The sequence below is a fragment of the Gregarina niphandrodes genome (genome assembly GCF_000223845.1).
Source record: "Gregarina niphandrodes unplaced genomic scaffold scaffold00004, whole genome shotgun sequence".
In the NCBI taxonomy this organism is placed as follows: Eukaryota; Apicomplexa; class Conoidasida; order Eugregarinorida; family Gregarinidae; genus Gregarina; species Gregarina niphandrodes.
Window position 1 is genome coordinate 299864 of NW_011645775.1, and position 12420 is coordinate 312283.

The window sequence follows — 12420 nt, forward strand, 5'->3', positions numbered from 1 at the left end:
TAACCAAATGAGGTCAGCTCACCAACCAGGAAGCTGTCAGATAGCTGGGTTGCATCAGATAGCCTCGAAGCTTGGTATCCAACTGCTTGGTATCCAACCGCTTGCTTGGTCTTCATCGAGTTGATCTTAAACGACCAACTACATGGTATCCAACTGGGGGCGTCCGACGTCAAGTTACGTTTAGGTCCAGACGACGATGCAGGTGACGTCGTCAACAACGTTATCTTCTTCTTCTACCCACCGTTTCCACGACTCATAGGCGAGCGCCTCAGCGGCTTCGTCGACTTTGTTAGAGGGGAAAGCTGCGATGATGTCGACGGCTTGTTGGCCATCGATGAATTCCCAGACACCGTCTGTGGCGATGACGAAGAAGTCTTGGGTCGAGAGGTCATAAGTTCGAACCTCGGGCTCGTGGGAGACGCCTACACTGGCAGCCACACTGTCCCCGAGAGCACGCGACATGGCCAGTCCCGGGTACATGCGGTGTTTGACGAACACACGGTGCGGAATATCGCCTTCTAAGCGCCGTACCTCCCCGCCCTTCGCCTCGATCCTCGCCTTCTCAGCCGGTAACATCGGCTTGTGGTCGTTCGTCAGCTTTTCCGCCCGGAAGTCTGTTCGGAAGTCCGCGTCCGTCGGCCTCCCGTCCGACGGTGTATGCCTACCATGTGTGTCCGCACGCGCGTGTTTCGCCAACACTGCTGTCGAATCCCCTACATGCGCCACCGTCAACTTGCCGTCCCGCTGCACCGCCACTGTTGCCGTCGTACCCGACAACGAACAATCGAACATACCCTGCAAGTCCGACACCGCCACTACCAACTGGTGCACCTTTTTAAAAGCGCGGATCAACGTCGCCTCCAAATCGCTCTCGAACTCCGGGTCCGAAATTATTAGAAACGGCAACGTCTTGTGCACAAACGCCGAGATATGGTGCCCATGCGGACCATGCCCGTCAAACACCCCATACATAGACCAGTCATCTACTCTACAACAAGACACGTCTCACCACTGCACCCAACCAACCATTGCCGTCCAATCAACCCTCAGCCCGTACAAGCTGTGTTGTGGAAATTACTTCAACACATAGTAGTCATCCTGATTAGGACTCTCCGGCTTCAGTCCCTTTTTACACGCATACCCAACGCCGATATCCTTCAACGTCCTGCCCGGCGGCATTCCTCCGTCGATCTCCGTCACCTTATTCTAACAACACATTCTGTCGCCCAGGAAGCGCCCGTGGGGCCGCTCTGTAACCCGTGGGGCCGCTGTGTAGCCCGTGGGGCCGCTGTGTAGCCCGTGGGGCCGCTGTGTAGCCCGTGGGGCCGCTGTGTAGCCCGTGTGTGGTGGATGGCGACCGCAAACGGACGATGCACATTCAGTCGTGTGCGATCGTGTGTGGTATCCGCCACCCATAGTCGCTTACATCGAATCCTCGTTGTACGGAGTAGCTGGGGCTTCCGAAGACGGCGTAGTGCTCTGCAGCGGGGAATAGTTCCTTGAGCATTTGGAGAGTGACTTCTCGCAGACCCCGTCGGTTCTTATCAATTAGTTCCCGCACAGGGTCTTCATATTTGACAGTAGCAGTTCTTTTTTTCTCAGAGGGTTGATCTACGGTGCTGACGGAGAGTCTTCTCCTCCTACGATTTCCATTCGGTGTTGGTGTAGGTGCAGTAGGACTAGGTTGGGTGCTGGGTTCCTCTTCATCAAACCAAATGTCTTTCGACTCCATCGGCTGGTCGGCTGCTGGACGAGGTAGCTCCGCGATCGTCCGCGAAGCGTTCTGCACTAGTTGTCCGTCTCGAGAGGCACAGGCCCCCATTTTTTTATACTTCAAAACAAAATGGTAGATCGATCTAAGCCACCCCAGCCGACGGAATTATAATCCGAATCGAATGGGCAGCAAAAAGAGACCCTGTCCAACAACCAATACTGACACTGTAGGCGCCCGTTATGATGGCCAGGCGCTTCTCAAGGCTGCCCTCTACAAATATCTCAAGGCACAGCCCTGGGCGGGCAAGGCCGCCAAATATATCAGAAAAGCCAACCAAGTAAGACAACCCCACAAGTGCGGCACTTGACAATAGGCACACACGACTGCCCGCCCGCTTCGTGTTGCAGCCGTAGTTGTTTACAACCGTGATGTTTGACCGTTGGGTATGGGCGGTTTGGTGACTTTGTTTTCCTGCACTTCTTTTGATGGTCACTTTGTTGTGTAGGATATCGATGGAGTAGAACCTGAGTTCAAACTCGATCCGTTGTTCGCTGCTTTGGTGAAGGAGTTGGATAGGTCAGCGGAATTGGCCGCAGCGGAATTGGGCGCAGCGGAATTGGGCGCAGCGGAATTGGGCGCAAGCAAGAGGAATCGCAAGGATGTGGTGTTAGAAGAGTCCCTGGCAAAACTGGCCAAGTTGGATCCGGCTTCGCTTGAGGGTTCGTCTCAGGTCCTGAAGCCTGCGCCGATGAAGCGGTTAAATACTAACGAGTGGTTGAAGAAATCCAAAGTCAAAGACAACAGCTACGAAGCCAAGGGTGGAGACGGGTTTGCCAGCCGGGCTGCTGAGGACTTGGGAAAAGTAAAAGGGAAAGATTTCCGAGCGGCTAAAAACAAGAAGAAAAGAGCCTCCTGGAAAGGAGCGGGTTCCATAGATACCGGTACCCACTCGGTTTTTTTTTCTGACAGTGAATGATAGGGATAGATATTGGCGGCACTTTAGCTAAAGTGGCGTATGTGAGTAACAGGACTGCGGAAAATAACAACTCATTCGGAAGCGCACCCCCGATCAAATGTAATTTCTCTCATCATGGTAGTGGTCATCATGGTGGTCGTCTATGATGGCAATGGTGGTCGTCATCATGGTGGCAATGGTGGGACATGGTTGTCGTCTCTGGGAACAATGGTTTGTGTTACAGACGGAGATACTGAGATTCATTTCATCTATTTCGAAACATGTCGGATACTGGAACTGATCGAGTTTATAAAGCCCAGGTTGAAAGGACAGGCACATATTCATGTCTCGGGTGGAGGTGCGTACAAGTTCCATGACCAGCTGAGTCAGCAGTTAGGTGTGAAAATCGTAAAGTGTGACGAAATGTCTTCCGTGGTGTGTGGACTAATCGAAACCCTAGAAAAGGCTGACACACCCTTGTACCAATTCGACCTGAGCACCGGGGGCAGACTACCGGAACATTTCCAGTACCCTTTGCTGGTCGTAAACATCGGCAGCGGTGTCAGCATCCTCAAAGTTAACGGAGCCGATGATTACTCCAGAATATCCGGCACTTGTATTGGCGGAGGTACAGCGCTAGGGCTATGTAAACTGTACTTCGGTACCACCAGCTTCGAAGAGGTCGTAGAACTCTCTCGGAATGGCAAGTCCTCCCTAGACCTCACCGTCATTGACCTCGTAGGCGACAGCGCAGGCAGCACCCGACTACCGCCCGACCTACTATCCGCCAGCTTCGGCAGACTACACAACAACACCGTACCCGTCTCCAAAGAAGACTTCGCCTTCTCCGCCATACGAATGGTCTCCTACAACCTCGGCTATCTCGGCTACCTCCTGGCCAAACTTCACGGATGCCAAACGTAAAACACACCCTGCATGTGACTGAGCTGTATCACTGACTGGCTGTATCACTGACTTGACCCCTCGCTATACCACTGGGCCACACCACTGGCTACACCGCTGCAACCGGCGGCGCAATTTGCATCAAAGGCCACACCTGTGGTTCCAGAGTCATTTACGGCGGCAAATACGTCAGCGACCATGACATTACCATGGCCACGATTACGGAAGGCATGCTGTTCTCGCAACTTTACGAAGCGGATGACGAAATGACGTCCTCCACTTCCTTCGTGCACCAGGTACGACGGTTTCAGAAGGACAGCGAAGAACAGGGCAAACCCTTCATCAAAGTAAGTAACTATCGACAGAACGCAGACCAGGCAACTCCTCATCGCCGTCGGCACAATAGTCTGCCACAACAATACACGGCAACCCTTTCTTAACCCCAGTACACCCGTAGGCGTGCTTTCTACGACATGACGGCTACCTGGGTGCGATTGGAGTGCTTTCCAAAGGCCTGAAGTGTTTGGATTGAGCGGTACACACACACTTTTTGGAATGCGCGCCTTCTCATTCTTCCTGGTTGGCCTGCTAGCCTCTGCCAAACGTGACAGCCGCAAGACTGAAGGCCATAGCAAGCTGGCCGAAGCCACTCCGTCGAGCGCGTTGCGGAAGAGCAAGCGTCAACCTCAGGCGGCCGAAAAGGGTGCGGCGCCGACCGAAAGAAGAAAGCTGCTGGCGGAAGAACCCAGACAGCTGCACGACGAAGAAGTCGTCAGTACGCCGCTCAAGACTCTGGTCCAGGCCATCCGCGGAACTGAAGCAGACACGCCCATGCTAGCTCAAGTCGTCGGCACTGTAGCAGACACAGGCCGAGGCCTCATTGGCACAGCCATCAACGGCAACCGACTCCTCCAGAACGACGCTCGTAGGGTCGTCGAAAACGCCGCTCTGCCACTGTACCAGTCCCTGGCCTCCGACGCCAAGGTGATTCTGGGCACCGGGAAAACTCTGGTGGGCAGCGCCGCCGAAACCATCGGCTACCGCACTCTCAAGCAGGACGCCAGGAATATTATCGTTAACGCCGCCGACGTCGTGCGTCAAGGAGAACAGAACCTCGCTGGAACATTCAAGAACTTCTTACCGCCAGTTATTGTCGGCACAATCGGAGAACCTGCCAGCTAACTCCAATCACTTGCCGCGAATCTTAATTCCGGTACACTTTTGAGACGAATCGACGTTCCACGAATTAGGAAAAATACTCATTCTACAACGCTCTTTCCGATGATGTTCTTGTTCTTCGGCTTGTAATCGCCTTCAGGCAGCTCCGCCAAACCACCGAAGGCTTCCTCCAAAACCTTAACCAGCTCGGGCTCTCCATTCCTCAAGCTTTCCGGGTCACAAAACTTCAGAGCCTCCATCTGCTCACACCAACACTTGTCAAATCCGTTGAGACTGCTAAGTGCCCAACTTGCAAACATCACCTCACCACACTCATCTGAATCAGGCGGGCAACCGGTGCTGTCAGGGTCAAATGTACCTGCCTCCACGCTGCTCTGATAAATCTTATCTAACTCTTTCTTCTGTGCCGGTGTAAACGCCTTTCCGAATCCGCGACCCACCAAGTGATCCAGCACAAATGGAATAGATCTATCTATTTTATTTTCGTTCCCTTCCAGTTCGCAAGTGGCATCGCCCTTCTTGCCACCCGGTACAATTTTCGCTGCCTCCTCGAAATCAAAAGCAAAAGGACAAAATTTCAGTTCCATGGGGAACCCTGTCTCGGCTTCCTGGGCATTCATCAGGTCCATAATGGAATCTGCGTCTGCCATGATGAAAAGAGTTGGATGGAATTTGAGCAGCTCCTTGACCAACTCGGGATTATCGAATTTGCCGTCCTTGTCGTGGTCCAAAACTTTCGCCAAGGTATGACCGACGTGGCGAACCTTTTCGTCAGGGACGGAGTCTTGGCCGACAATATGGATGCCTCCAACACTGATAAATTTTGTGATATTGTTCGCTTTAAACGGCCCATCAGCAGTTTTGGCGACGTCGATATATATCTTTGTAACATCACTTTGAGCTTTAAAGGTATCATCAGGGAATTCCCAAGCATCGCACTTTTGCACCAAGATATCAAGAGGGTTGCCGTTGATCGGCGTCACTGTAATATGGGGTCCGCTATTTTGCTCCTCCTCAATATCAGTCTCATCTTCCTCTTCCTCTTCCTCTTCCTCGTTCACTACTTCGGTAGATTTAGTCTCCGGCTCCTCCTCTGGCGCTGTGAGCACAAGAGAGCCAAAAAGAAGCAGGTGAAGGAGTCTCATGTGCTTGTTTGCGCGCGCAGCAAACCTATCGAACACGTGTGCGACATGAATAAAGTTCCCAGAAAAATATGTTGTTGGCTGCAACGACACTAGGACGAAGGCTGGTGTACTGGTGGCTTAGTGCGGTTCCCAAAAATACATGATCGACTACCAGGCCATGTGATCAAAGCCTGGCGCATATCTGAAGTCTTCATTATCCCAGATGGCGTTGTTCATGGGTCTTTGCCCAACACGTCCAGTCCACATCTGCGGTGCGTGTTTAACGGCCTTCTTCAAAACGCCGGGATTCTCATGGAAGCGGAAACTGCTGTATCGCCGGCCATTGAAAAATCCGTCAAATTCCCTGACGAATACAATAGAGTCTGGATCGCCATAGCAGGAGCCCTCGCCCCGACCATTTCGGAAGTATCTCAGAGTTACTGGCTGGAAGGAGTCCAGATCAACCTCAGAATCGTAGAATCCATACTCCGTCGTGTTCATTCTCTCTACGGGGGTTCCAACGTTGGTTAATGGTATGATGACAGATCCTTTATCAATTTGAAGGGTCTGGAGAGTAAGGTTTGCCGGAAGATCCGCCATCGGGCAATAATTGGGTGATGGAGAGATGTCAGTATGGAAAGTTGCGTAGCTATCGACCTGAGATTTGGAACATTCCAAATCACCGCCCTTGAAAATGACATATTCTTGTTTCATTCTCCCTCTGACAACGTTGTAGCCATCAGTTGATGACGGAGGCGTGCTCAAAATGTAACCAGGTCTTTCATCGTTTTCTGACATGCACCACTCTTCAGCTTTGAGGGTTTGCGGTAGAGTTATCTATAAAGACCATCATATCAATACCACCCAACATCGGGCATAGAGCAATCTGGCTCCGAGTGTGGGGAAAGAATTGTGAGTTGATCCCCGTGAAAAGGGGTTACTTACATCGGCCCACACTTGGCATTCTTCACCAATTTCATTTAGAACCTTGTCGAGTGCGTCTAGAGAAACTGGTGCATTAATATCCAGGCCTTGACAATGCATGGTACAATTGGGCCAAAATCTGTCGGAGCATTTGCATAGATCACAGTCCAGAAAGTTTAGCATTGCGTCTTGGGCTGCAGCGCATAGCCACACTAGACTGGCCTTGGTTGGCAGCATTTAATATAGAAAAGAAACGAACCACCATGGCTGACAACACAGCACGGGGAGAAGAAACGACGGTGGCCGAAGAGGATCAATCTTTACTTTCGTTGTCCACGACTAAGCTGCCAACGACAAAGCTGTCCACGATAAAGTTGCCAACGACAGGCACGAAAGGGTCAACTGCGAGTAATGGGTCGACGACAGCGTCTGTAACAGTGCCCGTGTCCGACACCATTAGGAGGTCGCGGGCGGCACAGGCTCTAGTCGCTGGAAGGAAGGCGTTAATAGAGGTTCCATCTGCCGTACACGATGGCTCGAACGCGGAACCACATACTTCAACGAAATTTTGGGAGACATTAGGCAGGGATATGGCCTCCTGGAGGATAGATGGCAAAATCGGTGTGAAAGTGGTGGTGACAGATTTGGACAGCACGCTGTGGATCCCTGGGAAGTTCGTGCCACTGGCAAACAAGAAATGTCTAGCTGCTTTGAAGGAGCGAAATATTCCAGTGGTATTTGCCACTGGAAGGTCCCTGGAAGCGGTTATCAGAGGGTGTCGCCGGTACGGAATCGATCCGCTGACCTCTTGCTATCCGGGTATTTTTGCGGACGGAGCTGTAGTCTTAGGACGCAATGAAAAAGAAGTGTTGAAGTACGAGAGAATGTCACAGGAGCATCTCGAACGGGTGTTACAAGTAGCCGTTTCGTTGGACCCAGAGTGTATTGTCGTCCAGTGCTACTTGGAAGGACAGCTCATCTACAATGCAGACCCGTTGCACTACTTGGATTCCATTGGCGGTACTTTGGAGCACCTTGACGAAGACGTGATAAACAAAGTCAGGATCCGCGGATTGTATCCGTCCATGGACAATCCTACTACGGACACACAGATGGCAAGTTCAGATGTACAGGACACGGTGCTAGATGCAGTCCGGCCGCCATCAGATGTAGAGGACGCGGAAGAGGACAATCCGAAGGGGGACGCGAAAGGGGACACGTCTCCCGATGGTTTGACGACCACTGAAGGCGACTTCGGAGTCAGGGTTGACGACCTGGGGTTACACAGAGTGAGTGCGGGCGCGGACTTGGAGACGGCAGCGGCAGAGGAGGTTGTGTTCGCAGAGACATCCGACCGTCCCGGGAGTTTGCGCACGGGTTCGGGTAAGACGTTTACGAAGCAATATTTGCTGACAGAGTGCTTTAGTGTGATGCTTCAATCCAAGGCCTTACTAGACGCGTCGGACGAAGTGGAAAGGCAACTGGGTCGGATCGGATTGGTCACATTGTTTCCGGAATGGGACACCATCCACATCAAGCCTAAAGGCTGCGACAAGATGGAGGCAATCAAGCTGCTAGCCGCGCACCTAGGCTGGGACGTTTCTCGCGACGTCGTGGCACTAGGCGACGGCCACAACGACATCACCATGCTTGAAGGCGTTCCGCACTCAATCGCCATGTGTTCTGGAGAGGAAGATGCCGTACGTGCCGGCAAGCTGGTGACCCCAATCTCGGCGGAACAGGGAGGCTGGGGCAACATACTACAAGAATTAATGCTCTGATGACTTACCTTTACTGGTTTGCCTCTAATGGCCTACAACACTTGATGTTATGATGGCCTACAACATTTGATGTTATAATGGCCTACAACATTTGATGGTGTAACGGCTGTTGGTTGCAACGAAGAAAAACACTCCAGCGGTCACTTCCAGTGGTCACTTCCAGTGGTCACTTCCGATATCTAGTTGTCGCTTCCGACGCCGATGAGGAATTCGGCAAAATACACGTTCTCGCTGAAGAGCTGGGCCATCAAGTTTTTCCTTTGCTGCAGTTCCTTCAGCACGGACAGGAGGAGCGGCCGGAGCACCGCCGCCAGTCGTCCGTTGTCGACGTTCCGCTCTAGGTTATGTCGCTGGCTGTTTATGATCATGATGAGCCATGTGAGGTGGCACTCGGTCATCGAAAGCGCCGACCCGGAGACTTGCCCGTCAGTAACCTGTTGCAAAGTAGCCTGTTGCGAGGCAGTGGTTCGGCCGTCTAGACAGGCTCTGATGAAGTTGAGAAGGGCAGGCACGTGCGCTTGTATATCCAGCTTGGGTGCTAGTTCCTTTATTTCATCAGGGCTGATGCGGCGGTAGGCCTCGGAGATCATCAGGGGTGAGTTGATGGCAAGGGCGGCGAGTAGTGCTTTAGGAAGGTTGCCTTTTTGAAAGGCTTTGATGTAGGATTTTTGATTGGTTTTGAGGTCCATGTGTGTGGGCGCGAAGGTGGTAAGAGCGGAGTACACTGCGTGACGTTTACGTGCATGATAACTCTGCTGTAGACAGACATTCAGCTCGTAACAGAAGGTACCTTGTGACGTGCCCACAAGAAGGGTTTTGGAGTCAGTGCTGACGGCGAGGTCGTTGACATATAGCCGTCGTCTATTGGCCAGACGCGCAAGGGGTCCGAAGACGGTGCCCGGAAGGTCGCCGCCTTTCTGCTTGTCCATGCGCAGGAACTCGTCGTCTTCGTCGCCGGAAAGTTCAAGTTCCGCTTCGTGTACACCTTCTTCGACCATATTCTTCGGATTCAGTTTGCGAAGGAGACCTTCGAGTGAGCGGTTGTGTGTTACTTTCCAGGCGGTCGCGAGTGTTGCACGTTCTACGTCGTAGACACAGACCTTGTGGGATCGCCTGGCGATGGCAGTAATGAACTCTCCGTTGCCTGAAAATGCGATGCGCGTGAAACACAGGTTTGGATCAGCGTCCTTGCTTAACGCGTTGCCCTTGTCTTCGATCCACTTGCGGTCATTTGCGCTAGAAACGACCTGGCCATATTCTCGGCCTACCTCGATATCTCGCAAGCCCTCAATGGTCTTAAGCTGCTCCTCGGCCTCCACATCCCAAATTACGACCAAACCGCCAGTGTATGAGACGGCCAGTAGGTGGGCATTCAGCGGGTGCCAACTTAGAGCCACCGCCGCCGCGCCAGTGCTCGCCAGAGTGGTCGCCGCGCCACCCTTTCCCTCTCGACCAAAGCAATCCCAGACGCAGACGGTGCCTTCTAGTGAGCAGGTTGCGACCAGACCGGGTCTTTTGACGTCTTGCGAGAATTGGATGGCACTCGCGGGCTCGGCGTGAGCCTGGAATTGATCGACCAACTTCCCGGTCTGGAGAGAGAAGAGGAACACTTGACAGTCAGATGCACTCGAGGTAGCCGCAATTAGCTCACCACTGAGGTCTACCGACAAATGTCCCAGCGGTATCGGCAAGCCACTTTCGCCTGCGGGAGCCGAAATTGTTTTGAAGCACTTCATTCGCAACAGTTCATAACACTTAATTATGCCATCCGCACCGCAAGACACGAGTGTGTGTTGCTGATTAGTAAATTGCAAACCCGTCACTGGAGCGGTATGTTCCCAAAACGTCTTCAACTCGAACCCTGACACTGTGTCCCAGATCGTCACACGTCCATCATGACCACCTGCCGCCATCAATGTCTGACTTGCGCCCAACAATAACGGCGCAGAATGAGCAGTACCGACATTCGCCGCCTGTAAAGCAACAGACGTCACTCCGCTAGCATCCGCAGCCTCCTTCAACACCAACGTCTCGCTACGCCACTCCCAAACACATAATATGCTAGTAGTTGGTAACCCTGTTGCAATCCACTCACCATCCGAATTAAAGCGCACACAGCTCACAAATGAACGCTCATCAACCACACACCTCGCTACTTCCATCGCCGCATCCTCTGACTCCCCGAACGCCACCTGTACCGTTACCAATTGACCACATTCATTACCCATTACCAACAACTGCTTCGAGCGACAAAAGTCACCACATGTAAACCGACTTGGTCGCCCCTTCACCGGCTCAATCCGTACACGCCGTCGCGCAGACCACCATCCAGACGTCATTAGCAATGCACCCTCTACCGGTTCCGCAGCACTAGACTGTTCCAAGGTACGCTTTTGACGCTGACTCGGACCCAAGTCCACGAAAAAATCGTCTTCCTCCTTGCCCTCAACCGCCATCTTCTCTTCCAACTTGCCGCCTTGAGACTTGACGCCTTGAGACTTGACGCTTCAGACATGACGCCTTCAGACTTGACGCCTTCAGACTTGACGCCTTCAGACTTGACGCCGTCCCGACTACTGCTTGGGACCCCAGTCTTGGGGGCGAGTTGCATAGTCCGCATTTTGTTCCTTTGGTCCGTTGGTGGTTCGCCTGGGTTCCAGTCGTAGACGATTACGTGGCCCTGTCTACAGGCGACCACGACGTGTCTCATGTCGGATGACCAGTCGGCCGCAATGGCCTCGTCACTGAGGTCGACGAAGGCCGTGGCGATGTACTGGCGGTCCGGGTAGACGGAACTGATCTTCACTGTCCGGTCCAGACTAGCCGTGAGGAGGAACTGACCGTCAGGCGAAAAACGAATCGTCTTACAGCGTCCGGCATGTGGTTTGACTTCGTTGATCCGAGAGAACTGCCACAGCGTCTTCAGACAAGGCGTCTGCCATACGGTAATGCCGCCTGAGAGGGAACCGACTGCAATGACGGAACCGTCCTCCGTCAAGCTGCAAGCCGTGGCCCGGCCGCCGATATATACAGACACCAAATTGAGTGCAGTCTTGGCATTCACAAATGATAAACGACCACCTCGATCCACCACAAATAGAAACTCTCCATGAGGTACAATAAAGTCGATATCCTCTATCATCTCCAACGCCATCGTCATATTTGAATGAGACACCAAATCCTTCACAGACACGCGGTTCCCAACTGGTGATAATACGCTGTTCCCGTCATGCCCAAACTCCACCGCGCCTCCCTTGTACGCCGTCGACAGCAAGTTGGTGAAGTTATACACCACAGACATGGCCGATATATTTTTTGGCCCGCCAATGCCATCACGGCGGCAATGCGGAGCGATTTTGCCCGGCCCGTTGCGCCTCTCCTCTAGCCGCCTGTCGTTCGTCGCCGCACACGTGTGTGCGTTTGCGTTTGGGTTGGTGCGAGGTGGAAGGTCAGCCTATAGGGTTTGCTATTCACTGGCGCTGGATGGGCAACCTGGGCTAACTAGCCCGGTCTTCTCACAGAAGCACGTTCTCTTGGGCAGTGGGCTACGAGAATTAGACCAAGCAGAATGTATTTTTTCGGTTGATCTAGGAAAAGCATGACACCGGAAACGGCTCTCACAGATAGACGGAGGCCAGTCGTAGTGGACGGCTTGAACATATTGTATCACGAGCTGGGAAAAAGGTGGTTGCACCCTTTCAAAGCGGGCTGGCTGCTGGTGGATATGATTCATTTCTTCATCAAGGAGTAAGAGGCTTTCCCTGGGATCACTCCCGAGCTCACCCCCGCCCCCGGGGATCACTCCCGAGCTCACCCCCGCCCCCGGGGATCACTCCCGAG

The 12420-nt window shown here is 52.9% G+C and overlaps 7 protein-coding genes across 7 annotated transcripts; 3 read left to right on the forward strand and 4 right to left on the reverse strand.

Annotated features, from left to right (window-relative positions):
* Positions 1-180: 180 nt before the first annotated feature.
* Positions 181-1822, reverse strand: GNI_031950 (putative protein phosphatase 2C; the record flags this gene model as incomplete). Its single annotated transcript, XM_011130882.1, has 3 exons — positions 181-988; positions 1079-1206; positions 1427-1822. 3 exons carry the CDS (start codon positions 1820-1822, stop codon positions 181-183), a joined length of 1332 nt encoding a protein of 443 aa, XP_011129184.1.
* A 73-nt stretch (positions 1823-1895) lies between these two features.
* GNI_031960 (pantothenate kinase) lies at positions 1896-4104 on the forward strand (the record flags this gene model as incomplete). The annotated part of the gene is made up of 5 exons (XM_011130883.1): positions 1896-2051; positions 2220-2655; positions 2914-3589; positions 3739-3919; positions 4030-4104. 5 exons carry the CDS (start codon positions 1896-1898, stop codon positions 4102-4104), a joined length of 1524 nt encoding a protein of 507 aa, XP_011129185.1.
* A 23-nt stretch (positions 4105-4127) lies between these two features.
* On the forward strand, positions 4128-4754 carry GNI_031970 (hypothetical protein; the record flags this gene model as incomplete). The annotated part of the gene is made up of 1 exon (XM_011130884.1): positions 4128-4754. The coding sequence occupies one exon, from the start codon at positions 4128-4130 to the stop codon at positions 4752-4754; it is 627 nt and encodes a 208-aa protein (XP_011129186.1).
* A 77-nt stretch (positions 4755-4831) lies between these two features.
* On the reverse strand, positions 4832-5896 carry GNI_031980 (hypothetical protein; the record flags this gene model as incomplete). Its single annotated transcript, XM_011130885.1, has 1 exon — positions 4832-5896. One exon carries the CDS (start codon positions 5894-5896, stop codon positions 4832-4834), a length of 1065 nt encoding a protein of 354 aa, XP_011129187.1.
* A 147-nt stretch (positions 5897-6043) lies between these two features.
* GNI_031990 (hypothetical protein) lies at positions 6044-7036 on the reverse strand (the record flags this gene model as incomplete). Its single annotated transcript, XM_011130886.1, has 2 exons — positions 6044-6712; positions 6821-7036. 2 exons carry the CDS (start codon positions 7034-7036, stop codon positions 6044-6046), a joined length of 885 nt encoding a protein of 294 aa, XP_011129188.1.
* A 353-nt stretch (positions 7037-7389) lies between these two features.
* On the forward strand, positions 7390-8580 carry GNI_032000 (haloacid dehalogenase-like hydrolase; the record flags this gene model as incomplete). Its single annotated transcript, XM_011130887.1, has 1 exon — positions 7390-8580. One exon carries the CDS (start codon positions 7390-7392, stop codon positions 8578-8580), a length of 1191 nt encoding a protein of 396 aa, XP_011129189.1.
* Positions 8581-8759: 179 nt separating this feature from the next.
* On the reverse strand, positions 8760-11881 carry GNI_032010 (putative WD repeat protein; the record flags this gene model as incomplete). The annotated part of the gene is made up of 2 exons (XM_011130888.1): positions 8760-11085; positions 11124-11881. 2 exons carry the CDS (start codon positions 11879-11881, stop codon positions 8760-8762), a joined length of 3084 nt encoding a protein of 1027 aa, XP_011129190.1.
* Between the last annotated feature and the right edge of the window lie 539 nt (positions 11882-12420).